Source organism: Microtus pennsylvanicus, chromosome 20 (genome assembly GCF_037038515.1).
Source record: "Microtus pennsylvanicus isolate mMicPen1 chromosome 20, mMicPen1.hap1, whole genome shotgun sequence".
Lineage (NCBI taxonomy): Eukaryota > Metazoa > Chordata > Mammalia > Rodentia > Cricetidae > Microtus > Microtus pennsylvanicus.
In genome coordinates, this window is record NC_134598.1 from 13,150,857 (window position 1) to 13,175,894 (window position 25,038).

General features: G+C 40.8%; 1 protein-coding gene across 1 annotated transcript in view; it reads right to left on the bottom strand.

Moving 5' to 3' along the window:
• Nucleotides 1-281: 281 nt before the first annotated feature.
• Nucleotides 282-25,038, bottom strand: part of Tspan8 (tetraspanin 8) — a 31,129-nt gene continuing 6,372 nt past the window's right edge. The window contains exons 2-8 of the mRNA XM_075954210.1: nt 21,771-21,833; nt 15,763-15,900; nt 14,291-14,365; nt 14,075-14,182; nt 6,875-7,009; nt 4,234-4,317; nt 282-563 (exon numbers count right to left, since the gene is read on the bottom strand). Coding sequence (XP_075810325.1) covers nt 510-563; nt 4,234-4,317; nt 6,875-7,009; nt 14,075-14,182; nt 14,291-14,365; nt 15,763-15,900; nt 21,771-21,833 — 657 coding nt within the window. The 3' untranslated portion in view covers nt 282-509. The remainder of the gene's footprint in view (nt 564-4,233; nt 4,318-6,874; nt 7,010-14,074; nt 14,183-14,290; nt 14,366-15,762; nt 15,901-21,770; nt 21,834-25,038) is intronic.

The following is a 25,038-nucleotide window of genomic DNA, read 5'->3' on the forward strand; positions in this document are numbered from 1 at the left end:
GAATGGGAGAGCACAGAATAGAGATGTCCAGTCCAGCAGAGATACCCCAAGTTTTCTACTCCTTTGCTGTCACTTCGAGCAACTTAACAATAATTGCCTTCTGTAGTCTTTCTCCTGCACAGAGGAGGAAGCCAGTTTCTGCATGTGTGTGTGTGTGCGAGCGCACACGCGTGCATTTCTCTTGTCACTGAGAAATGGAGTTGTTCCCCTGGGCAGGTCCTGATGAACATCCCCAGACACACAGAGCCACCTGAACACAATGACCAGACACCAGAAAAGCATCAACGTAAACACTTTTTATTTTGCGGAAAAAAAAATACACATTCATTTTTTTTCTGTCTCTCACATTTAAATATGCTGAGTATGTGTGAAAATATCTGTAGTGAGCCTAGGCAAGACATTTTAATAAGACATTTGCTCCTGGTATTTACAGTACTCGCTTATATAAAGTTACAAAGCCAAAGCAAAAACTTAAATGGTGTTTAGGATTACTTGATAAATCTGCAGATTCATTTGCTCCCAATCTGGCAGTACAGCACCATAGAAAACACCAAACCAAGAATCTAGAAATAAAAATAAAATACAGGATTAATGTGGAATTTAAAGAATAACAAGGAGAAAACAGAAACTGTCGATTGAATCTCTCATGAGATTTTAGACTCCTGAGGAAAAAACCAGGAGAACAATATCTAAAAGTGAGTACAGATATCTCTCTCTCTCTCTCTCTCTCTCTCTCTCTCTCTCTCTCTCTCTCCCTCCCTCCCTTCCTCCCTCCCTCCCTCCCCCCCTCTTCTCTCTCTCTCTCTCTCTCTCTCTCTCTCTCTCTCTCTCTCTCTCTCTCTCTCTGTGTGTGTGTGTGCCCCTGCTTCATTGTGCAATATCAGCTGCTACTAAAGGATGCTCTCTTCTTATGGTACACATACATCTTTCTATAAAGCATTTCCCTCTGAGCTCTGGGTAACACCAGGCTGTGGGAGCTAAATATACTTATTGATGATTCCCTGGAAAGACCATGGTCATCTGGTTTGGATCATCTGCAGAGAAATCAAGGAGTCTAGAATTTCTCCTACTGAAGTTTTAGCCAATGCTTAGAAGTGAAAGAATTATATACATTTTTGAAGACGAAAAAAAAATCACTCCCAAACTATGGGGGTTAGCTTAACTCAGGAATTTTCTTTTGAAGTAACAAAACATAAAATTGAAAATCTAGGGTGTGAATTCCATCTCATTAGTTCTTCCAAAAGAAAAAAAAAACTCTCTCTAATGGACTCCACAATTGATGACTTGAATGCTTTGGTTCTGATGCAGAAGTGATAGACTATGATCGTTTAAGATGACTCAGCAAACGGCAGCTTCCTCTGCCACAGTTCCCTTAAAAAGGAGACTTGGAGTTTGGGGAGGAGGGGGGCGACTTCCACATATGCGGCACACAGGTTGAAGAACTTAATGAAACACTTTCAAATAGTAGTTTTATATCAGTATTTTATCACTAATATCACACTTCTTTCATTTCTTTATATGTTAAGAATATTTGTGTTCAAAAACACAGAAAAGAAATTCAACGTTTTATGATATGTGAACAAAGACTCAAAACAGACTTGCTGCTAAGTGTTTATGCACTTAAGACTCCCATATGCTGGAGCTGTTTTTTAAAATGTGGTAAAATGGCCAATTCTCTGAATTGCTTTGTTCTTAGGACCTCCTGTGAGGTTAACTTTTGTCCTATTAAAAGATAAATATTCCATGTCATTTGATAATTTTTTGCTTAGTGAAACTAAAAGCACAAAATGCTGACCACCTTTTAATAATAATCTGCTTATTTAAGTCTAGATGAGGATTCCAAACATTTACAGATGAATTTTTCACAGAATTAAGTATGAGTATTCTGTATAAGTTTCTAGTATTCAAGCTGAAAGGAGCCCCAAAGGAATAGAGTATTAACAAAGCCTCCACCTAAAGCCTAAATATAGATTATGTGTTTTTTTTCTGAGAAGATTGTCTACATATACTTTCTGCATTAGGTTTGTAGAGAGCTGCTTCTATTTCTTTATAAAGGTTTATGAGAAGAGACTCTGTGCATCTTTGTGTTTCATTGAATTTGGAAGTCAAAAAGATTGAAGTGCTGAGAGACCCATTGAATGACTCCAAGACTAGAGTTTATTTGGGGACAGATACATTTCTACTCACTAGATAATGGGGGCCATTTGCAAAGCTCTCTTTTGGATAAAATAAGGCATCAAATACTTGTTTCACATCAAACTCCAGACAGAAGGCTTTAGATTGAGAAATCAAAGAAAAGTATCCAACAATTCTGTCAATCAATTGTTAACTATATCTACATATAGTCTAGGCATCCCGATGTCACTGGGCTCACTGATGATTGCACATCATGACAGTACCACACAGACTCCATAGTGGTAAATTACTGTACATAGGGTTTTTATTTAAGTACTTCCCTGGAAAGTCAGGTATGAGAATTAATAACATCCCTAAATGTGTAACAAGTATACAGAGTTTATCAAATTCATAAAATATTAATATGCATGCTGTCCCTCTTGCAATCTTCCTTTCCTCTAGATCTGTTTAGATTCTTGGCAGTAAGTTTGGATATGATATGGAAGACACCAATCTTTCCAATCAATCATGTCCTTATTACTTTTGGCTCAGCTTCAACAAACCTCTTAAAAGCATGTGTGAGCTATATTCAGTCATAGGCAGCTCTCTAAGTTTGAGTCTAAAATGAAATTTAATATGTAACCTCATTTAAAACCTGCCTTCCCAATCTTAATTAGTTAGTGATTAAACCCAGGTCTCTGGGCACATTAACCTCAGGCTCTATGACCAAGCCATATCCCCAGCCGTGACTGTGCCTTTAGAATCAACTCTATCAGAGCGTACTAAGTGCATGTGTGCCACGTGTTCATGTGATGATAATATATATGTGATTCTTCACTTGCCTTTGCAGCCATTGTCTATTATTTCAAATTAGCATGAAGCCAGAATACAAAGGACACAGAACCAATGGCACAATCAAGAGAAACAGACCTAATGCAAGCAACATTTGACTTTGACTCATTTGGGTGACGATATATATATCGTGTATTTGATACTAGTAGTACCTGGCTTTTATTCTGATACATGACTAAGAAATTCTACCAGTAACAACTGAGGACACTAAATTGTTCTAATCTCAACCAAAATTCTGACCAAGCATTTGTGTGACAAGAGGCTCCAAAGCGACTTAAGAGCCTAAAGGGACACTACCCAGCATTCCACGAGAATGATGTAAACGTCATTCTTCTGCAATCACCTGGGAAGTACCACACAGTGTTTGAATTCTTTCTATTGTATCTACATGCGGTCATGAGTGGTTCTGACACATTTCATGCCTACGTTTCTTGTGATCTGAGATAATACCATAAATGCTGCTTTGAAAACGTTTTATTTCATATTCTTTGTAAATATTTGGAGACCATACGAAAGTTACCTTTCCGGATATAAAATGAAATAACAAAAAAATCCATCAAGATAGAAATCCAATGGAAAATATATTTTCCAACATCAATAATTAAATTGATGGAAAGGATTCACAAGCTTCTCTGAGAGCTTTCTTGGAAATATCTCCAAGATCATTTATAGTATCTAAGATGAGAAAATTTAAGGTAACTACTTTTGCTGTTTAGAAGTTCTTAAATTTCTCTAGAATGAATTGGAGGCAAAACATTTCTCCATTCCTCTGAGTTTGGCTTCTATGTTCTGTTGCAAGATTATGGCTAGAAATGGCCAGTTGTGACAGCTGGATTTTTTTCTTTTTTTATTTCCTTCAGTCTACCTTACTTCAGAAAAATTTAACACTTGAACTAGTTTTGATACCACAGGGATACCTACAAATAAGAATTGTACAGATGTTATTTTTTTCCCTCAAGAAAACAATACCTAGTATATATTACTCTTTTTCTATGACATCTGTGTTCAGGTAAATCATTTCTGTGTAGACAAATATATGGCCTATATATACTGCACATTGCAAGAAGACATTTAGAAACAGCAGCCTCGGCCCTTCTTGGTTTACAGGACTATAAGCCCACCTGTTCCAGACTCAAGGCTGACTCAGAGAGATGCTGTGCCCTGGGCAGTGTGTACCCAGTGCTCTCTCAGCACCTGCATTTGGCATTTGTTACGATCAATGAGAAGTGGAATGAACGCAGAGGCAATGACACTGTGATACTGTACCTCAATAACTGCCAGTCCGAAAGCAACTCCAATGACTATGATGATGTTCTTTTCAACCAGATCTTTTATCAGAGAAAGACAGGTCTAGTAAAACAAACAAAGAACAACAATGCTTTTAGTGAAATTTTGATCTCATATTTATTCTTCTGGTTGACTTGTTATATTGTTACCAAGGTCAGCAAAAAGGAATTGAACTATTTCTTCTACATCTAGCTTCATCTTCTTCTCAGTATTAAAGAGCATTTGAGATAAATATATTTTCTTTTTGCTTTAGCTACATAGCTCCTGAATGTTGGAGTTAAAAATCAATAGAATGATACCGGCTTATCAACTACTTCAGGACAGGCTTTATATTCACAAGTAGTTAGCTGACCAATAAATAGTCACAGTGTGTTGACTCCACAGTTTTGTGTGTGTGTGTGTGTGTGTGTGTGTGTGTGTGCGTGCGTGTGCTTTCATTTGGTTACAGCTTGGTGGAGTTTTTTTCAGCAGGTGTATTTTGTTTTAATTTATTGAGTTTTTTTAAAACTTAAAATTGGGGAGAGGGTCTGGAAAGACTTGGGGGAAGGGAAGAATATGATCAAAAAGATTTAAATTTATAAATTGTCTTAATAAAATGTAATAAAATAAAATAAAGAAAATGAAAAACTAAAATAATTTTCTGAAAATTTAAAAATGAATTCATACCAATATAGTCTCCAAGCTATAATTTTTATAATCAAAAGATTATAAATAATTGAATCTTATTTTTGGATTGTTCATTGAAGAACTGGTGTTCTCCTAACTATGGATTATGTGGGTTTGTGAGCTGCAGCAGGGAAACCTACTGTTGAGGCTACAACTCGACATAGTAAGATGTTCCTCTTAAAACCAAAACATTTCAAATACTTTAATAATAAATATGAGTGCTACTTTTATCTTTAAAACTTATGTGTACCTTTATGCTATTACTTTAAGTAAGAGAGAGAATTTTAAAAAGTTACTTCTCTGATACGTTATTTGGAATGCATTCAAGCTATCCTGGAAACCAAATTTTAAAATATTTCAGGCAAATTCTAAACATTCCAGTAACTGAAAATTACAAGGGTGACTCTTTAAAATGTGGAAACACTGCATAACACAATTCATATTGTCATGAACTCTGTCATCCCTGTGACTGACCAAATCATGTTATTAGCTAGAAAGAGTGAAAGATCTCCCTAAGGCTGGACAGGTCTTTCCCCCAGTCCATTCCTTAATGTAATGGACTTCTCCCGTCATTTCTAATCCAAAACAGCAAACAATCGGGATTATCATGTCAGTTAGGGTCAAGAGGGAGATGGACGACTACATCTATTGGTTCGCATTCATTATGTCTGCCTCCTGCTGCACCCAAAAAAATAAAATGATCTTGGCAAAAGAGAGGGAAGAGAATAAAAGGAAACCAGAATAATGGTCATTGCAGATTTCTTATTTTTCCAGACTTACAAATGACACACGGCAGATGGAAGTATTCAATGAATTTATGACCTTCCTTTTACGGTAGTAGGACAGTTGTTGGCTTATACTCAACTGAATTATGTGTGAACTTTCAGGAAATATCTTTTTATGAGGGCTTTTCAGAATGTATCGTAGGGAAAAACATCTTTCTAACGAGTCTTTCATAGGCAATAAGCATCCATGTCAACAGAGCCTATGAATTCCTCCTCGTCCTAAGTGATAGCCACATTAACCTGTACCAGACAGATTTACATTCTACCTTGGAAACAGGATGTGGCTAAGTTTAAGTAGGCAGGAGAGAATCAGATATAAAGGTAAGAAAACAAAAATTTAATTGCGGGCCGGGCGGTGGTGGCGCACACCTTTAATCCCAGCACTCAGGAGGCAGAGGCAGGCAGATCTCTGTGAGTTCAAGGCCAGCCTGGTCTAGAAGAGCTAGTTCCAGGACAGGAACCAAAAGCTATGGAGAAACCCTGTCTCGAAAATAAAATAAAAATTAATTGCGATTAGTTTTGACAATGAAATGGCGCAGTAATATTGCAATCTGACAACTTTCTCTCCCATGAATCACTGTAAATATGGGCTGTCCCAACGCTGCTTCAGGGCAGAGTCTCATCACCTCCAGAGATAAAGGTCAGTCGTTCAGAGGGGAGAATTGTTTCCCTAAAATTATTATTATTTTATTTATTGATGACATTAACATTGGTAAACAAAAATATTGTTAGATGGGAAATAACTTTGGGTATCATAATGTCTTTGGGTATCATAGACACTAATCTGTTGTGGTTTGCCATAGCATTTTAGGTCTCTCATTGCCAGATAATTGCTTAAAGGATATTGGAGCCTTTTTGACGTTACAGTGGTATAACTGATATAGAGGCGTCTCCAAAGAATAGCAGTAAAAAAAAGTTAAACATCAATGTCAATTACCATGTGTGTACTAAGCCTTTCCAGGCAGAATGAACAGCTTAGGAGAAACCTTGTGGAGGGGGTACATGTCTTTTATATTTACTAAAGATTAGTTTTACATTTGGATAATTGCTGTATTTTCATATCAGAGTTCCCCAATGCTTGCTGTCTTTTAAGTTTTTACAGAGACTGTCATTGTGAAAAAAAAATATAGTAGAACTACTTACTGTGCCAAAATGGATCTTATTCTCACCTGTTTGTTAACATTAAATCCTTGATAAGAAGAACACTGAGATTCTGTCATAGTGGAACATTTGCATGACTCTTGAGCGTCTTTAAAATTTTGTCCCCAATCTTGAGCTCCCTCAACCAAGCCACAGCATTTAAACTGTGAAAAGAGAAGCAGAAGGAAAAGCAGTCATTAGCATAACCAGAAACACTGTCATACACTGAATTGTTCTTCTAAACGTGATTACAAAGGTTCGCCTTTCGCTAAAATATAGATTTGATTTGGTTTATGTGTTGTGTGTTGAATGTGTGTGTGTGTGTGTGTTTGTGTGTGTGTGTGTGTGTGTGTGTGTGCGCGCAAAAATATGCCAGTTATATGCTCTGGGAAGCCAGAAGGGGGCATAGGATCTTTTGGAACTGTATTAAGAGAGTTATGGCCAGTTGTGAGCCAGCTGACGTGGACCATGAGAACGGAACTCCGAGTTGAGCGAGCACTCTGAAAGAGTAGTAAGTGCTCTTAACCACTGAACCAGCCCTGCAGTACACCTTGTGCTCAGATATGACATATCACCTTACCCATACAGAGCACACATACACATAATTAAAATAAAAATAAAATCTGTTTATAGAACGGAAAGAATGTTTCAGTTTTGTCTGAAGAGCAACACAAAGAACAATGACCAAGATAGTAAAAGTCTGAAGAAATTAGAAATAAGTTTTTTTTAAAAAAAAAAGGTTCTCAATTTTTAGTTTTAATGACAAGAGAAAGGGTAGACTCTGAGCTATGCATCCCAGCTTCACAAAAAGAAATCAAGTTCTCAATTTAAATATATGTGTGTATATGTATGTATATATGCATATATTTCAAATTTTTTGAGTAATTATCAAAATAAAATTTCTATCCCAGGATCTCTGGGGCAGAGACATTTCCAAGACCAAAGAATTTCAGAACTTCCCTGGGATTGAATTTTCATAAAGATCTTTAAAATAGGAACATGAGCACAAATCAAGGATCAGCCTTTCAGGAAACTGTCATAGAGATGAAAGCCTAGACTACACTTAGTAAAGCAAGAGAGGTGATGCTCCAGGGAGGCAAAGAAGCAAGCCTGACTCGGAACGGAACATTATCGGTGAAGAAGAGAAAGCAATTCTCTCCACCCTCTCCTCACTCGTCTGCTAGAAAGAACACGCTGGGAAAAATCAGTAAACAACAACAGCAAATACTGGCTGATCTTTCAGGTGTAAATATAATCCCAGCACTCAGGAAGCAGAATCAGGCCGGCATCTGTGAGTTCACAGTCGATCTATTTACATGGCCAGCCCGAGCACAGTTGGGGCGACGTTGTAAAACGCGGACTCATAAACAAACAAACCAACGAAACAAAATGCCTGAGCACATGCCTTTAATCTCACACTCGGGAGGCAGAATTTGAGGCCAGCCTGGTCTACAGAGTGAGTTCCAGGACAGCCAGGGCTACATGGAGAAACCCTGTGTTGAAAAAGCAACCAATGTCTGGTTTAACTTGAGTCCTACACCAGGAGAGGGAGCCCAAGACTTCCTTACACTGCCTGGACCAGGATGGCCAGGAACCAGAGACTGAATAATAGCCCAGGAACCTGGGATAGAACCAAATAGAAATAACAACCAGAAAACAAACAAACAAACAAAAAAAGAAATAATTCCTAATGATAGTCTGCTATACTCATAGACCTGTGCCTTGTCCAACCATCATCAGAGAGGCTTCCTTGAGCAGAAAATGGGAGCAGGTACCCATAACTAGATATTATGCTGAGAAAGAGTCTAAATTGGAGGTCTCCATCAGGTCTGTCTCCTCAGAAACTGGAGAACCCCTGAGAAGAGTGGGAGGAAAGACTGTAGAAGTCAGAGAGCTTTTATATATGAACCTAGTGTAGACCCACATAGACCCATGGAGGCCCTGTGCTTGCGGCTTCAGTTTCTGTGAGCTCGAAAGTGTGCTGCTTAGTTAGTTTAGAGGGCCTTGTCCTCCATTCCCTCTGACTCTTAACGATCTTTCTGCCTCCTCTTCTGTGGGATTCCCTGGGCTCTAAGGGAAGGGAACTTAGACCCTTTCTTTGGGATGTATTGTATGAGAAAAAAATCTATTTTTAATTAGAAGAAAAGAAAAGAGAAAAACAAACAAATGAAATCTCAAAAAAAATAAGGTGGTGGTTTCTCAGAAAATTAGGAAATAACCTTCCTCAAGACCCAGTAATACCACTTTTGGGTATATATCCAAAGGATGCTCAATCATGCCACAAGGACATGTGCTCAATTATGATCATAGCAGCTTTGTTTGTCATAGCCAGAACCTGGAAACAACCTAAATGCCCCTTGACCAAATAATGGATAAGGAAAATGTGGTACATTTACACAATGGAGTACTACACAGCAGAAAAAATTAAGGACATCTTGAAAATTTCAGGAAAATAGATGGAGCTAGAAACATTATTTTGAATGATGTAACACAGACACAGAAAGACAATTATCACATGTACTCACTCATAGGTGGTTTTTTAAACACAAAGCAAAGAAAACCAGCCTACAGACAACAATTCCAGAGAACTTAGACAACAATGAGGACACTAAGAGAGACTTACATAGATCTAATCTACATGGGAAGTAGAAAGTATAAAAAGACAAGATCTCCTGAGTAAAATTGGGAGCATGGAGACCTTGGGGGAGGGTTGAAGGGGGAAGGGAGAAGCAAGGAGGGGAGCAGAGAAAATGTAGAGCTCAGTAAATATCAATAAAAAAATGAAAAATCGGAAATAAACTTTCATTCAGTGGCTGTAGTTGGGTGGCCACGGTGTTCATAATTAAAGTCCATGCTGCCGGAGGTTCAGGTGCTGCTCATGGCACCTAAGCACCAGATTGGCTGCAAAGCGGATCTCTGTGAGTTCGAGACCAGCCTGGTCTACAGAGCTAGTTCCAGGACAGGCTCCAAAACCACAGAGAAACCCTGTCTCAAAAAAACAAACAAACAAACAAAAAAACAGATTGGCTGCAAAGATAAAAATGAGAAAATCCGTACGAATAGCCCCAGTGCTCAGCGTATAGAATCTGCTTTTTAAAGTGCATTAGCTACCATAATTTTGTTTTCGCTGTCTATGATTGCCTCTGCTATGCTCTCAAGGGAACATGATCACTCCAGTATTATCATCAATAATTTAGAGAGACATGGGGAAAGCAAGTGTCAGACACTGTAGAAAAGTGATGTAGCAAAGAAAGTTCAAATGATGAGTTTAAACTAACACGTTCGGTTAAGGCAAATATAAGGACTTGGGCTTTTGGTTCAAAGACTGAGTAGTACAAACACATGACTCGATAGTCTTATGAGCTGAAATTGAGTTTCAAGCTCAATATCAACAAGGAGGGCTTTCTTCAAACAACCTCCTTCATGTTCCTATGACAGAGATAATGAATCACTTATTCTTTTCAATTCTGTAATTTTGACTAGTAATAATCAGTGGGGACTTGATGTATAAAGTAGAATAGGAATCCCATGTGTCTCTGATCACCCCATACACACCTGATGACAAGAGGCATAGAAACATCAAGGAGAAGGGGAGGAGACAGAAAGGCTAAAGCTGGCCATGGCTTCTACTCTCTGACCTTCAATGGGGGAGCTAAGGAGAAAGCTTTGTCAGAACAAACTCTAAGTTGACAGCTGGATGTAAAAGACCAGAGCTGATGATGATGCATCACTTTTATGTAAATACTAACCAAGAATCCTAGAGGGACATGCTCTATCGTATGCAAACAGGGAGCTTCTATGGGAATTCCCTGAAGCCTACAGAAAGCCAGGCAACATCTACAACTTCTGTCCACATGTAGTGTGTGTACAGGTGCAGCAGAGTTTAGAATAGGACCCCCCCCAAGGAAATGTAATTAAAACAAAGAAAGCCAAATGAATATACAGATCAAGTAGGTTCAGGGTGGACAATGAAGCAATACGGCTCTAAGAGCCCAGGGACTTCTATGCATAGGATTTCTGTACAAAAGGAAAGCATCCAAAACAGACAACACACAGCACATTTAATAAGCCATCGTTGGCACAGAGGCCTCGAGTCCTTGGAAATGGCCAGGGGATGTGGCTCAGCACCTGTCCCAGAATCCTGTTGGATCTCTATGATCTTTTGTCCCAGGCAGGTTCCTAGAAAGGACCAAGATTGCTCTGTATGTACCGCAAGAGGACTGAGGCTGCCCGTATTCCTCTTGTCGTCAGCTTGAAGTAATTTGTGCTCTAGAAGGGAAATCATGTAGGAGGGGTGTGGGCAAGCGAAGGATACAGTCACGGGAAGTTAGGAAAAACAGCACCTCACACAGGAATTTAGACGGGGGCTGGCTCACAACAGATTTCTGTTCTTGCAAACAATGTTGTAAGGAGAATTTTTGTAATCTGGAACCTGTCCAAATAGGAACCAGTAAGCAATCAGGGGAAACAATGCCATCTGATAAATAGTTTAAGAAATCAAGGGTGTTTGGGCTTGAAAAGCAAACTTTGGGAATCAAACATCAGCTATTTTCAAAAAAAAAGCCACTGTGTTTACAGGCACCCATAGACTTTCTTTCCTAAGAGATCCAGAAATATTTAAGCATAAATAACATGAATCCTAGGGAGATAGTTGCTGAGTTTTTTTCAAACTGAAAAAGAACACACTGATTATCAGACTAGCAGAAGTGGGATGAGCAAAAATGGGTAGATATTCAGTTCAATATTTAAATGACAGAGGGTAAATGTAAAATATTTCCATCGAGGAAAATAATCAGAATAAATAACCTACTACATCCTTCTAAAAATTTCTATGTCAAGCCACACCTATGGTGAATACTACATGAAGATAATATGATGAGATTTCTAAAATCTAAAGATGTGGCTAGGAAGCCTTGGACAAAATAAAATTCATCATGATTGAAAGCACATGCGTTCACAGAGGGGAAGAAAAGCAGGAAGCGGCCTCGAAGGATGTGGGACAATATAATGTCAGGAAGAGAGGGGTTCTCAACAGACCTTGACCACACAAACCTGGTCTGACACAGCTTCCTTCAGAAGTAAAGACTGGGAAGGAACCAAATAATCGAAGAGCCTTAATGTTTCCGTTGAATTTTACCTTCTATGAGAGAGAGAGAGAGAGAGAGAGAGAGAGAGAGAGAGAGAGAGCAGCCTCTATAAAAGCTGAGGTCCTGTAGACCTGGACTCAAATTGCTCTCCCTTCATTTGTCACTTACCAGCCTCCTCTCAACAATGACATGCATGGACATGATGTCACCATCTGTTTTGGATTCATGCTCTACAATCTTGTGTGGCGCATTAGAGAACCTTTCCGAGGTGGGAACTGGGCCAAAAGGAATCACTTTTTTTAAACCAATTGTTGCTGGCTGTGAAGAGTGGGTGGGTGGGTTTGCAGGATGGAGTTAGTTCCTAGGAGCACGGGTTACCATGAGAAGGGGAGAGAGGTTTTAAGGAAGGGTGTGGAGGGTGATAGGTGCCTGCAGTGTGAACCTGGAGAGGGACTACTAGGGCCTGAAGGGCGGAAGTGGTGGGAGTGGGAAAGAGGGGAGGATGGGAATTGAGTAAAACAAGGCATGTACGAAAATGACACACTGAAAGCCACCGTAAATACTGTGCAACTTTGTATGCTAATTAATAAAGCAAACTTTCAAAAGAAATTTTAAGAATCTGAGCACACAGAACGACAGGAGCAAGACCCAGCATCAAAGGAGCAGGACTTCCTCCTTCCTAGACCCTCGCTTCCTGCCTGAAATGGTCTCTTCTGTGTTTCCTCCCTCTTCCGTGTGGCCCTGACAGAACTGAGCAGATGTGCTATGCTTTAACCTCCAGAGCTGGGAGCAAAATGAACCTCTTTTCTTCCTGGTGTGGTGGTGCACACCTTTAATCCCAGCACTGGGGATGGGGGATTGGCAGAAGCAGGGGGATCTTTGTGAGTTCCAGGCCAGGCTCATCTCCTTAGTGAGTTCCAGGACAGACAAGACTACATAGTGAGACCCTGTCTAAAATCAACAACCAGACAAACAAACAAACAAAACCCTCAATAAACAAGCAAATAAAAATCTTTTATGTCTGAAATACTTAGTCTCGGGCATTTAGTTATACCAATACAAAAACTAAAACACTGTTTCACAGGACTGTAGGAGCATGAAGTGTTAGCTTCATGTAGAGGGAGGAAGAGAAAGAGGTAGACGCCTTAACACTCTACTCTTTCAGATTGCAGATATTAAAATAATTATTGGTTTCTCCCATAAAAGCTTTATTTGTTGCAGGCCTATCTTCTTAACCTATCTTCTAAATTAAATTAAATCCTAAGAGACTGAAAACTGTTACAGATACTTTTTTCTTATTACATTGTCAAATAATAATCAATCAGTCAAAAACTGCAAAGTGGAGAATGTATCGCCACAGAATCCAATATTTTAAAAAATTAAATAGTTTACTGAAGAGAAGACTCAGTGGTCAAGAACACTGGCTGCTCTTCCAGAGGCCCTGGGTTTTATTCCCAGCAACCACCAGGCAGCTCACCACCACCCATAACTCCAGTTCCAGGGGATCCAACGCCCTCTTCTGGCCTCCGCATGCACCAGGAACGCATGTGGTGCTCAGACATACCCGCAGCAAAACACTGCACATATATCATTTTAAAATTGATAGTAATAGCAACTTTTTGTTGAGTCCCAAACTTTGGGACAAATGACTGAGGTGATTATCTAGCATATCTAAACAGACCTGGCCAACAGTTTCTGCCAGCATCCCTCGGTCCCTACCTGTAACAGGGAATGGCTGAAATACCCTGCCCTCTGCCCTGAACTCTCCCACCCAGAGCCTGGGGTGCCCTTCTCCCAGGGGCTTTTCCCTATATAAGCCAGACATTTTGGTTACTATTCCCTTTTGTACTTTTGCCCTTTTGGCTGCTACCTCTGGTCCCCCTCTCCCTTTTCCTTCCGCCTCTCCCATATAGCTCAGCTCAGGCTGGTTACGTCCACTCTGTACTCTCCCAGATGTCCCGTCTGTGCCTACAGTCTCCCGTATATCTACAACAAACTTTCTCCTCCATCATGCCTGGGAGCAGTCAAGGCCTTTCCTTTCCTTCTTATTTCTTTTGCCATTTGTTTTTTTTTTTTTAATTTTAAAGTTAAACATTGAAGAATTATATTCAAATTTCCAAGTGGCCAAGAAATGCTAATTACCTCTGCTTGAAATGAAATCATGGCGTCCTGGAATTTTTTTGCCTCCTCATTTGTTTGAGTCAAAAGTTTTACATTTTCATGGAGCGTTTCATTCAGAAGGCGGCTAGACTGAAAATTGAAAATAAATATATATATATATATAAATTATTCTTGCCAGAGTGCAGAATTTCAATGTTTTGGGTCTTTCCAATAGTCAAACATCATCTGTGAACTTACCTCAGATTTGAAAGTAGCCCCCAGGATACCTGCTGCCACTTGCAAAAACAGAATCAGGAGCAAGCCGATAAAAAACTGAAAGACAAGATAGGGATGCGTTATTCTCAGAGGAGCCAGTAACTACCAACAGCATGGCAGTATCATGTGACCCTGGCAGCCAGAAGTATTAGTCTCCCTTTATGCACCATTGTTTTGGAATAGAACTACAAATATATTCTATTGCTACCAAGAAACAACTGCCTCAAAAAAAAAAAAAAAGATCAAGGAAAGTGATTGCTGTTAAATCTCATTGGAAAGACCATTGTCGGTTCTCTCATATTAAAGGGAAGCAGGTTTGAAATCTCAGTACTGTTTCTCCATTCCTGTTTAAGTCAAGGTGAACACACACACGCACACACATACACAAACACACACATACACACAGACACGCGCTCGAAGCTGCCCTCTAAACAGTATCTTCACTGTGGGAACCATGTGGAACTTTCTTTCCTGTATAAATCCTGAACTCTTCCTGGAGGATGGAAGCCAGATACCAGTCTGCTTTTAAAACAAGTTTCTCGCGTAATTAAATTTCCCAAATGGCAGAGAAGGCCTCAGTACACAAAATGTTCTCACAGGAGATGTTCCTAGAGTCCCATTAAATATGTGTCTGCCTTTCCTCAGAGCAAACAGCTAAACACCATTATTACTCTCAGACATGCATACATTTCTGAAACAAGTTTAGGTTCATTCTAACTGGGACCCGACAAATACTCTATTTTCTAACAGCTTGGCAAGATCTGTTCATTACTCTCTAGTGCATAAATTAAAACGTGAATGCTTATGTGCTATCCCTGTCCAGTGAACCCTGCTGGAAAATCCTAGGTCACAGATCTGAGTATCTCCATTGCAATTTTGTTAGCACATTGTGGACTTTACAGCCCACACAAATATCTCCTATCATTACTGGGAACAGACTCCACTCCCTCCAGCCACACCCAGGACACTCCCATTCCTCACTCCCAGCAGCCCTGGATCCCAGGCTCTCTTCCGGGTGACCACAGCAACCCTCCCCGAGGCAGAGGGACTCTTCACTTCTGTCTCTGGCTTGAAAGCTCCCTTCCCCATCTCCACCCTTCTCCTCTGTGGCCACTTTCACTGTAATACACTTTCACTTATGATTCCTCCCACAATGGGTTCCGTACCCCTTAGCACAGTGTCTGACACAGAAACATGCTCACGTTGCTTGGATAAAATGACCAAAGGAGTGGACGCATGACTGATTAAGATGTATCTTCTTTTCGACTCTAAATCTTAAAGTCCCCTCAAATTTAAACCGAGGTAATCCAAAACCTAAACCATAGTATCTACCATATTCAAATTCTCTAGAATAAATTAGGGTTTCATCAAGCTTGTCAAGTCTTTTGCAGATCCCGGTTACAGACAACCCCAGGGGTCTGGAGGGTGGATGCTGGGATTGGTCTGGAACCCACCAAGAGAAGCATGCAGCGGCTTTCTTTCACGGCACCACAGCATCCCAGGAAGCCCAGGACCATGATGATGGCCCCCACCGCGATCAAGATATTTACAGCAATGAAGGGGTCCGTGCTATTACCTCCAGAAGCGACGATCTAGAAACAGAAGAGAATGGGGGTGTGAATTTCTAGCCTTGATATTTTTTTTCTCGTTTTCCAAATATCGCTTGAGTACCCACCAGGGGCGAGGCTCTGTTCCGAGACCCTGGGAAGCATTTGTGGTCTAACCTATGGAAGTTCTGAGGCCCTGAGAAGCTTCTGTGGTCTAACCTATAGAAGGTCTCTGCCCTGGCAGCGCTCACATTCCTGAGTCGTGTTAAGTCTAGGGTAATTCTAGAATGGAGCAGTTGATGTTGAATTGGAAGAACGGTAATGGCCCTTTTAAAGTTGTTTCTAAAAGCTGAAAACAAAAAGCACTTTTAGTCTTTAGAGGGGCTCTTTGGTTCACACGTTGTTTATCGGACACGTAGAGTAGCGTGGCAAAGGCTTTGATTTATGACAACCTAATTATTGCTTACAGCATGAGTAAGCACCAGAATCTTGTTAGCTGAAGAAGGCGTGCATGATAGAGCAAATGCTGCGAGAACCATCTCATGGAGGTGAAGAACAGGCAAAGCTGTGGTGATAACAATTAAAGCAGTTTGCCTTTGAGCAAAATAGGCAAGAAGGCAGGAACTGGCTGAAAAGGCATACCAGGAAAGAGTTCAGGGTTAAGGAACACGCTCCTGCATCTTAGTAAGTATACAATAAACTCAGTTCCTGGTAGTCCATATCAACTCTTATCTTCTCATTCCCAGAAGGACTAAACCCAGAGACTTGAATTTTACCAGATTGTCAAATTGTTGTGGGATGTTGAGAAAAATGCATTAGGTCTATTTACGGTGGTTGAGTTACCCATCTGCATAATTCAGTTCTTCCTCGTGCAACCCAAGTATCCACTTGTCCATTAATCTCATAGCACCCCAAACACAGATACCACTGTCCTCCTCCACTCATGCGCAGAAGTCGGTTCCAGCTAAAGATGGAGATCTTGCCCCAGTGTTACACATGCATGCTCCATACTGCCTCCACCATGTCACCTGGAACCTTTAGGTGCTGGGCTGTCTCCAACGACAGATAAAGACTCTGAATTCTGTCATCCCCCAGACTACCCAGAGGTCACCTCCTTTACCAAATCAATGCAAAAATAGCATGCCAATAGTGATCCATCTGTTTTGAAGTCGTTTGAAATCCAGGCATAACCTATGGGAAGTGTTTGTTCAATAGTCAATATGAAGGCGTGTATTGAAATTGTGAAAACCTAAATACGAAGAACCATAATCTACTTGGGGTCCCGATATATAACAAGCGTGTAACTGCAGGACAGTAAGCTAACCTCAGCCTGTGGGCCCATTCGCGGTTTGTGAAAGGGGAATAGGCTGGCTCTGTGATTCCCAAAGCCTCCTTTGTCTGTAAAACATTTGCTTACACACAGTGTCTAGATTTACAAGTTTAAAGCCTTCTTATGCTATAAATATTTTTTCATGAATTTTGGGGAGAGATTTTTGTTTGTGTGTGTGTGTTTGTTTTGTTGTTAAGATTGGAGCCAGATTTCTCCGGAGGGATAATTACTTTTCTTGAATGTTGTAGGTCCTGGTAGATGGAATCCTCTGCTCTGGTGGAAGAGCCCACATCCTTGAGTATATGGGCAACCCAAATTGGGTCTGGTGGGTTATTACAACAACAACAAAATTAAAGACACAAATTTTGGAAGGGGTAGACTGGGTGGATCTGGGATTAGGACAGGAGTGGGGGATGAATATAATCAAAATACGTTGTACAAATGTATGAAATTCACAAAGAATTGATAAAAAAATACCTTAAAAGGATTACAAAATTCTTATTTAATTTTATGTATTTTGATCTTTTGAGGCAGGGCTTCTCTGTATAACAGCTCTGGCTGTCCTGGAACTTGTTCTGTAGACCAGGCTGGTCTTGAACTCCCAGATCGACCTGCCTCTGTCTCTCAAGTGCTGGGATTAAAGGCATGCACCACCACCATACCCAGCTGGATTAGAGAATTATTAAAATTAGAAAAATCTTGTTGTTAACAAGTAGGTACAAGGTCAGGGACAAAACAGACATGTCAAGAACACAGCTTTGGGAAGACAGCTCCACCTGGTCATCTGGACATGCTATGACATCTAAACAGGTAGCAAGGTTACTAGAACTCAGGGCGGACATAGAGATAATGAATAGATGGACGGTCTACACAGGGAGCTTCAGCAGTGCAAGCTGACACCCCCACGGGCAGTAATTAAGGTCTCTGGTGAGGTCACCCACTGCCAGGGACCGGGCAGAAAGAAAGCTGTGTGCTGACCCACTACCAGCCACTGTCTCAACTCAGCCCAACAAATGCCTATTCTTACTGAAGAACGAACTAGAAATCTGAGCTGGATGTTTGTTCTAGCAGGAACCCAGCAAGCTTTCTAAAGCTGTCCCATATAAACAGAGTCCACGTGTTTCTTAAAAGGGGAGAAATTCTAAAGAAGGGCTGGCGAGTCTGAAAGAGGAGGCTGCGGGATCTTCTTTAGACTGGAAGAGATGTCCTGAAAAAGGGTGGTGCCCGTGCTTTTTGTCTTGGAAACTGTTGAGGTTTGTCCTCAGAACGTACCCTTCCACGACACGTTAGCCTTCCTGCCATTCTTTTCTATGTTTGTTCTCATGTTGGCCCTTGTAAAACTACTAGTTCTTTTTTCCCAGGAATAAAATGCAGCTCGCAACTCGGCCTTGATTCTTTACCACTAACTGCAGTTAAACACACAGCAAGCCAACTTCGCCTCACTGAGGCTGGTTGCCCTGGTACTGACTTTTGTTCTGGGTAGGAGGCTGAAGGCACCGGGCTCTAAATGTGACTAACAGCGCTGTTGGGTCCTTGCAGTACATTTCGGTCCCAGACGTGAAGTCAGAATCATTCTCTCAAGGACAACGGCTCTCTTTTAATGTGTTCAATATGTGTCGTTTCTTAACAGACTAAACACCACATTTGCTTAACAGAAACACTGGGAGTAAGAAAACATCCACTAGAAATGGAATAAGAGGATAAAATTCAGGCTGTGCACACATCTTCAAACGTCCAAAGTACCCACAAAGTGATGGTTGGTAGTCCCTTTTCCTTTTTGCAAAATTATGAGCCTCAAAGCCAGACAGATTACGTGCACCATCAAAACCCACTTCCTCTTCCTCCGGAACACCAGATCGTGGGGCCATCAGGAATTTAGAGCCACATTTATCAGAATAAATAATGAATGGAATTCTAATGAGCTGGGAGGCAAGCTGACCTGCTCCACCCAGCCCCTCCCAGTTTAATCAGCCGGTGAAATACAGAATTGAGGAAGTAGCTAAGGCCTCAGGGATTCTCTGGACTCCCTTGGGATAGAATAAAGTCATGGGGGTGGGGTGTTGGACAAGATCTCCTGAGTAAATCGGGAGAGGGGAGGACAGGGGGTGGGAGAATGGAAGGGGAGAGGGGAGGACAGGGGGTGGGGGAGAGGGGAGGACAGGGGGTGGGAGAATGGAAGGAGAGAGGGGAGGACAGGGGGTGGGAGAATAGAAGGGGAGAGGGGAGGACAGGGGGTGGGAGAATGGAAGGGGAGAGGGGAGGACAGGTGGTGGGAGAATGGAAGGGGAGAGGGGAGGACAGGGGGTGGGAGAATGGAAGGGGAGAGGGGAGGAAAGAAGGGGAGTGGGGAGAAAAATGTATAGCACATTCCCATCCAAACAATCAAAATGAGAAGGATTTTTAAAAAAAATAGAGAGAGGGGGAGCTAGAAAGAGGGAAAGAGGGATGAGAAGGAAGAAGGGAGAGAGGGATGAAGGGAAGGAGGGAGAGAACGAAGGGGGAATGAATCTTTCTGGAAAAGCTGTCTATATTGGAAAACGAAACAAACCAGCTGCCGGTTTCCTTTTAATCCTTCTTTCCACTAAGCCATGCCCCAAGGCAGTTAGTTGCGCCATAATAGTAATTTAAATGATTTTAGAGCATTGTCTTCACTGCTGGCTTAATATTGTCTTTATAGCATTCAATAGACATCGGAATTCTTCTTAAGGGAGGAAAATTATTGGTGCAGAACCTTTGACAAGGCCCTAGCAATAGGTGTGACCCTGTAAGAGCCTGATACCTGCCCTCACAACCAAGGGTGAGCAAACTGTAGGTGCTAAGAACAGTAAAGCCAGGGGAGGGGGTGGGCACCCTTTGAATTGAGAGGGAAGAGGAGAATGGAAATTAGGGAGTCGAGAAATGGAGCCAGTGTGGAGTTATTTTTGCTAAATCTTAAACAATGACCAATTTACACGCTTCCCCTTTCCCCAGTTTTTTGCACATTTGTAACACTTAAGCTTGGAAAAGAAATAGCGGGTGTTGAGTCCAATGGCTGGGGCTGGAACTGTGCCTATAAACTAAACTTCCAGACCTGGGAACATGTTGATAAGAAGAGCCTTGTCCCTGGGATGAAAAGGTACACAGTGTGAGGAAGTTGGCTTTATTAACTGATTGCGTGATCAAGAAGCTGACCACCACCTGAGCCAGACTAGCGTGGCAGCCACAGGTTGAAGCGGTTGCCTCTAATTCTGGTTGTAAAAGGTAAACAGCAGCTATCCTTGTACTGGGCTGCCCTTGAAATCTAGAGGCACTTTCGTCTCCAAGGAAACGTTTCATCGTATTTCATACTGGACCAGCCAGCTTGGGATCAGCTACATCATCATAATCAGAATGTACTATATAAGTTGTTCTAGGTGGGGAAGAAAGATGCTCTATGTCTCCAAGCAGCTCATTAGCCTGGCCTTCAGTGATGAAGGATGCAAGATTCTACTCTGCCCCTTCCCACATCTCCTTGTGCTGAAGTCTTTCTAGTGCCAAAATAATGTTACCAGAATTTAGGGGATTGCCCCAACTGGGGTGACACATGTTATCAGGGAAATTGGAATCACCTCTCAGGGTTTTCAGTCTCATTTATAAAATAATTTAAGAATGGGCACAGAAAAAAAGCTCAAAGATAATTTTATTTGAGCTTAAATAAAAAAAAAAACCCTAGGCAGATGAGCTATAAATCTTGGCGGCTTCCTGGAGAAGGAAGACAGCTAAAAGGAAGAAAGGAAGCAATGGTATTAGAGTTCCATTGACAAGATCAGCCATGGAGGTCAGACAAATACCCATGTGGCAAAAGCAGCCTAGAGATGGCAGTGTCGTGAGCATCATGCCAAATGCTTGTTCTGCATTATCAACTACAGAATGCTGGGACTCTGGGAAGGAAAAATATGTTATCTCATTTAAGGATATACTTCCTCCTGCATTTTCATTTTTGGTTATTTTTTTTCCCCATACGAAAACATTAAAGCTGTTTATTTTCCCTTTTTAATCACCTCTTATTTGCTTTGGTTCTTTTGAGATTGGGTTTATCTGTAGCTTTGGAGCCTGTCCTGGAACTCGCTCTGCAGACCAGGCTGGCTGGCCTCAAACTCACAGAGATCCACCTGCCTCTGCCTCCCGAGTGCTGGGATTAAAGGCATGCACCACCACCACCTAACTCATCCTGTATTTTTAACATGACTTATGGTAAATCAGCCTTCTTGAGAGCTTGGCCTTAGGATTGACAGTGATTGACCAGGCCAATTGGATTGATTAACTCTTAACATTTTGGGGTAGTTTGGAATGAAAGCTCTCTCTACCCATGCCAGAGAAACTGCTTTTCCTTCATGAAAATGGATGTTTCTCTAACAGTAACACCCCCTCTCAGCTCTCCAGGAGGACTGTTCCATGCAAGACACATAACAAGCAATTTTCATGGCTTAAACTGTAAACCTATAAAACATCACGAATGGCAAGTGAGACACTTAAGAAAACTGGTACAGAACATTCACTACTTGTCATTAGTGTTGCCGTTGCTCTCCATTACGGAGATAGAGTTGTGTCGTGTGTCTGTATTTACCTCTTTGCCATCCTTGCTGACTCTCACCCATATCGCTAGTGCCAGGATCAATGTACCACATATCTGCAGAAACGAGGAGGAAAAAAGGAATGTTAGCGTACAAAGATAAAATGTAATTCCATAAACTCCATTTATCTGGCTATAATAGTTTATTGATAACCAGACAATTTCAGTCTTAGTCTTTAGACAAGATGCCACCTCTGCTAGGAGAAAAAAAATATTTCACATGGTTTAATTCCAATCATGTGGTTTTTTTTCCATTATGGTTTAAAGATAAGATACCCCTAAAATACTCCTGGATTTGACTCCTGAACTCTATTTTGGACCAAGAAAGAAAGGTATAACTCACTAATCATCAAATATGCATTCAGGATTTCTGAGGAAGATGGAAGTTTGCAAAGATAAACAACAGCAGAACATTGGACAAAATGTGAAATTTAGCAATGATAGTATACATTAATCAATATTTTTAAACTCAAGCCTTGTAAAAAAAATAGGTAGTAAGGCTTACCCAGAGAAAAGAAACAATGGTGAACAGTATTCAAAGTCTTAAATTCCTTTAATGACTTTACCAGATTATTTAATTTGGACCATGGCCAACACATAAAATGTAAAACACATTTTACTTTAGTGTAGGGAAAACTCTTGTCTCTCAAGATTAAAACAGAAAGAGATATACATAGAGGCCTCAAAAAATCAAAGATGTGTCATTAGATCAATATGCTGAGGGCAGCCCTGATAACGTACCAGACAAAGTTGGCCTTGGAAGATTTTTCTAGATGTTTCTGACCTTTTCGCACACTAACAAAGAAATGTCTGGGTTCTCCAAAACCCAGTGACCTTGAAGTGTCATTGCTTTTCGGCGGGCATGGTTGAACCACAGGTCCGCAACCTGTAGCAGAATTTTTAGTACGACTCATTAAGTTTGCAGTGGAAATAAGGTCAAGGGGCTTGTTAAAGGAATTGGGAGTCCACTGAGCAGTTGAGGAGGAGACATGCAATCTCTGCTGCCTAAAAGACCACAAAAGCCATCTCAGTCCAAACTGTTAAGATAAAGTTACTGATTCCTGATAGATTGCGGTCACAAGGCTGAAATCCAGGCCAGCTCCTCACCAGTCTGCTCTTCTTACATGCCTTGACTCCTGTAAAAATTATTCTAATGCAATTTTTAAAGAGAATAAAATTCTTTGTTCAGTAGACAATAACCTATGCAATTGACTATCTTCAATGCAGGCATATGTAGAGACACGATATAGCATCTGTTAATAAAAGTTTAGAGTTACAAGCCTCATTACCCTTCTTCCCAATCAAGCTAATATTTACCAATGAAGACAAGGACCCACGTTAGCAGGTGGTAGTCAGCAAGTCAGAGAGCAGGAACTAGAATCCACTGATGACTGAGGAGGCCTTCTGATGGTGATTTTATGATCATTGCGTTTTCCTTGTTTCTTAATTGACTCCCTTATGGTATTTCCTGTCCCTTTATTCTCCCTTTACAAGTACATTTATACCGACCATCATTTTTAATTTATTCTTGGAGAATTTCATACAGTGTATTTTTACCATATTCATTTCTATCCCCTACTCCCAGGCCATCCTGCCTCCCTTCATATCCCATTTCATGTTCTTTCTTTCTTTAAAAAAACAAAAAGAAGAGAAAATTCCACTAAAAAGCACGGAGTCTGATTTGTGTTGGACAAGTGCCTGTGAGCATGGATTCTGCCTGGAAAGTTGTTGATACACCCGGGATCACTCCATCAAAGAAAACCGATTTCCCCTTTGCCAGTTGCTATCATTTGTGAACAGCTTCTGGCTAGGGCTAGGAGTCTGTACCCACCTCCCCTTCTACACTGCTCCTACACTGCCAGGATTGTGTCCTTCTTGAGCAAGTCTCATGCATGCTTTTATTGTCTCTGTGAATTCATACAGGTCTCTGCCCTTTTGCATCTGTCTCCTTAAAACCATCATCACGTCTGACCCTTACACTCTCTCTACCCCCTCTTCTGCATAGATCCCTGAACCTATTGGGAAGAAATGTGGCAAAAACAAAACAAACAAACCAACAAACAAAAACATTCTATTCAGAGCTGAACATTCTACATAATATTCAGTTGTGTGTCTCTGTGCTAATTAACATCTACTTCAAGAAGTTTCTCTGATGAGGACTGAGGGATGTGCTCATCGCTGGGTAGAGTAATATGTCATTAGAAGTCGTTGTCTGGAGGTGTTCATTTAGCAGAATAATACTGTTTAGTCTTTCTTTGGGGACCATGACGTATTTAGTCTTGGGCTCTTGACCTCATTAACAGTACAGGACTAGGTTTTGTCTCATGAAATCCAATCAGAAAAAGCAGTTGATTTCTTATCTAACATTCATGGCACCCTTGCACCGGCAGGCATATTTTAGAGGCAGGTTGTTATTACAATTCTCAGGGGTCACAACTGAAAGAATCTGATGAGGATGACCTCCAGTGCAGTACTTAACCAGCAGGGATGAAGCTTTCGTTTGAGTACCAGCCAGGTTTCTCCATCTTTGATAACAGAAGCCTGTGGTGGGTTAAGCAGTAAGACTGTAGAGGGCAGCTAATAGCATCAGCTATTGCTTGTAATGTTTGGGGGAGTCTATGGAAACTTTTTGACCAACAACTCAAAAAGATATAACCCATTTTTGGTACTGATAGTTTCATTTCGTAGCATGTAATATCTAATTGGGATATTGTCTTTCTCCTTGCATGTTAAGTCCATTTAAATTCTTTTTATATATGTATAGAGTTTAAGAAATTTCTACAATAATAAGTTTTCACAGGGCTTTTCCAGAGGTCTTTTTTTAAAAAAAAATATTTATTTATTTATTTATTTATTATGCATACAATATTCTGTCTGTGTGTATGTCTGCAGGCCAGAAGAGAGCACCAGACCTCATTACAGATGGTTGTGAGCCACCATGTGGTTGCCGGGAATTGAACTCAGGACCTTTGGAAGAGGAAGCAATGCTCTTAGCCACTGAGCCATCTCTCCAGCCCTTCCAGAGGTCTTTAGTGCTGCTTACCCCTCTCCGTATTGCCTCATCTACCCTAGTCTTAGATTTCCCACACCCTTATTCTGATCATCTTAATCACTCTGGTATTTAACTTTAACTAAAAGTCATGTTAATCATCCATGACCCTCAAATGATGTTAGGTTTTTCTCAGCAATTGTATATTGTCTGTAACATCAACATCGAAAAGAAAGAGTACTTGATTAACTCAAAAGTCAAGAATATTTTGTC